Below are 1,103 nucleotides of genomic sequence, written 5' to 3'. Positions count from 1 at the left end.
GACTAGGAAATAAATAAAAAGATACAGCCACCAATTTGACTCTGCCAGTGGTTGTCAAAATAGTATGCCTAAAAATCATATGGGTAACATTTATAAAATAGATTCCTAGATCAATCCCATTCCCCCAATCCACCCAAGATTCAAATTAATTAGGTCTGAGGTACAGCCTAGGAATCTACTTTCTAACAAGGACTGCCAAGGTGTCTCTGGTGCTGGTGGCTGGAGGACCACTTGGAGAAGCATGTCCCACAGGACACAAAGCATTATTTAAACGACCTGCAGGGCAGCACACTCCCAGGTTTTATTCCCCCACCTCCACCTCCAATCCACCCAACTCATTCAAGAAATCACCCAGAGAGCTTCTTACTTACCCAAAGAGGCATTGAGGCAAAGTTTCTTGTCATAACATTCAAACCCTTCCTTTGCTCTCCAGCCATAGTTCCCGCCCTTAACAACAAGGTCAACTTCCTCAAACCTGTTCTGACCCACATCCCCACAGAATATCCGGCCTCGGCCCTGGTGCGTGATGGGGTCCCCTCGGTCCACGGCACAGCGCCACATGTTTCTGATCCCATAGGCATAGATGGCAGGGTGGGCCCCTGGCTCAGAAACAAAGGGATTGTCCAGGGGGATACGGTACCGCTTGCCATCTGAGCCTGCTCCATTCACATCCATCCTTAACACTTTTCCCAGCAGGGAACTTCTGAAAGAAAGAAGGCCAAGAAACAGGCACAGGTGAGCAAGGGCACAGCACCAGCAGAGACCACCCAGCAGGGCCGACTGATAGTGATGCCAAGAGACTGCTACGAATCACATGGGGAGACATGATTCATTTTTTTCTTTTAAGTACAGTCATGTGCTGCATAGCAACGTTTGGGTCAACAATGGACCACATATATGATGGTCCCATAAGATTAGAATACCATATTTTTACTGTACCTTCTCTATGTTTAGATATGTTTAGATGCACAAATACATTCCGTTGTGTTTCAATTGCCTACAGTATTCAGTACAGTAACATGCTGTACATTTGTAGCCTAGGTTTGCGGCAGGCTACACCATCTAGGTTTGTGTAAGTATGCTCTATGATGTTCCCACAATAA

General features: G+C 46.2%; 1 protein-coding gene across 1 annotated transcript in view; it reads right to left on the bottom strand.

Moving 5' to 3' along the window:
• Positions 1–6: 6 nt before the first annotated feature.
• LOC103581985 (HHIP-like protein 2) overlaps positions 7–1,103 on the bottom strand; it is a 17,261-nt gene continuing 16,164 nt past the window's right edge. The window contains 1 exon segment of the mRNA XM_008563677.1: positions 7–703. Coding sequence (XP_008561899.1) covers positions 364–703 — 340 coding nt within the window. The 3' untranslated portion in view covers positions 7–363.

This window comes from Galeopterus variegatus, unplaced genomic scaffold (genome assembly GCF_000696425.1).
Source record: "Galeopterus variegatus unplaced genomic scaffold, G_variegatus-3.0.2 Scaffold14507, whole genome shotgun sequence".
NCBI classification, from domain to species: Eukaryota; Metazoa; Chordata; class Mammalia; order Dermoptera; family Cynocephalidae; genus Galeopterus; species Galeopterus variegatus.
Note: the sequence above shows the minus strand (reverse complement) of the source record. Positions and strands in the feature narration are given on the sequence as shown.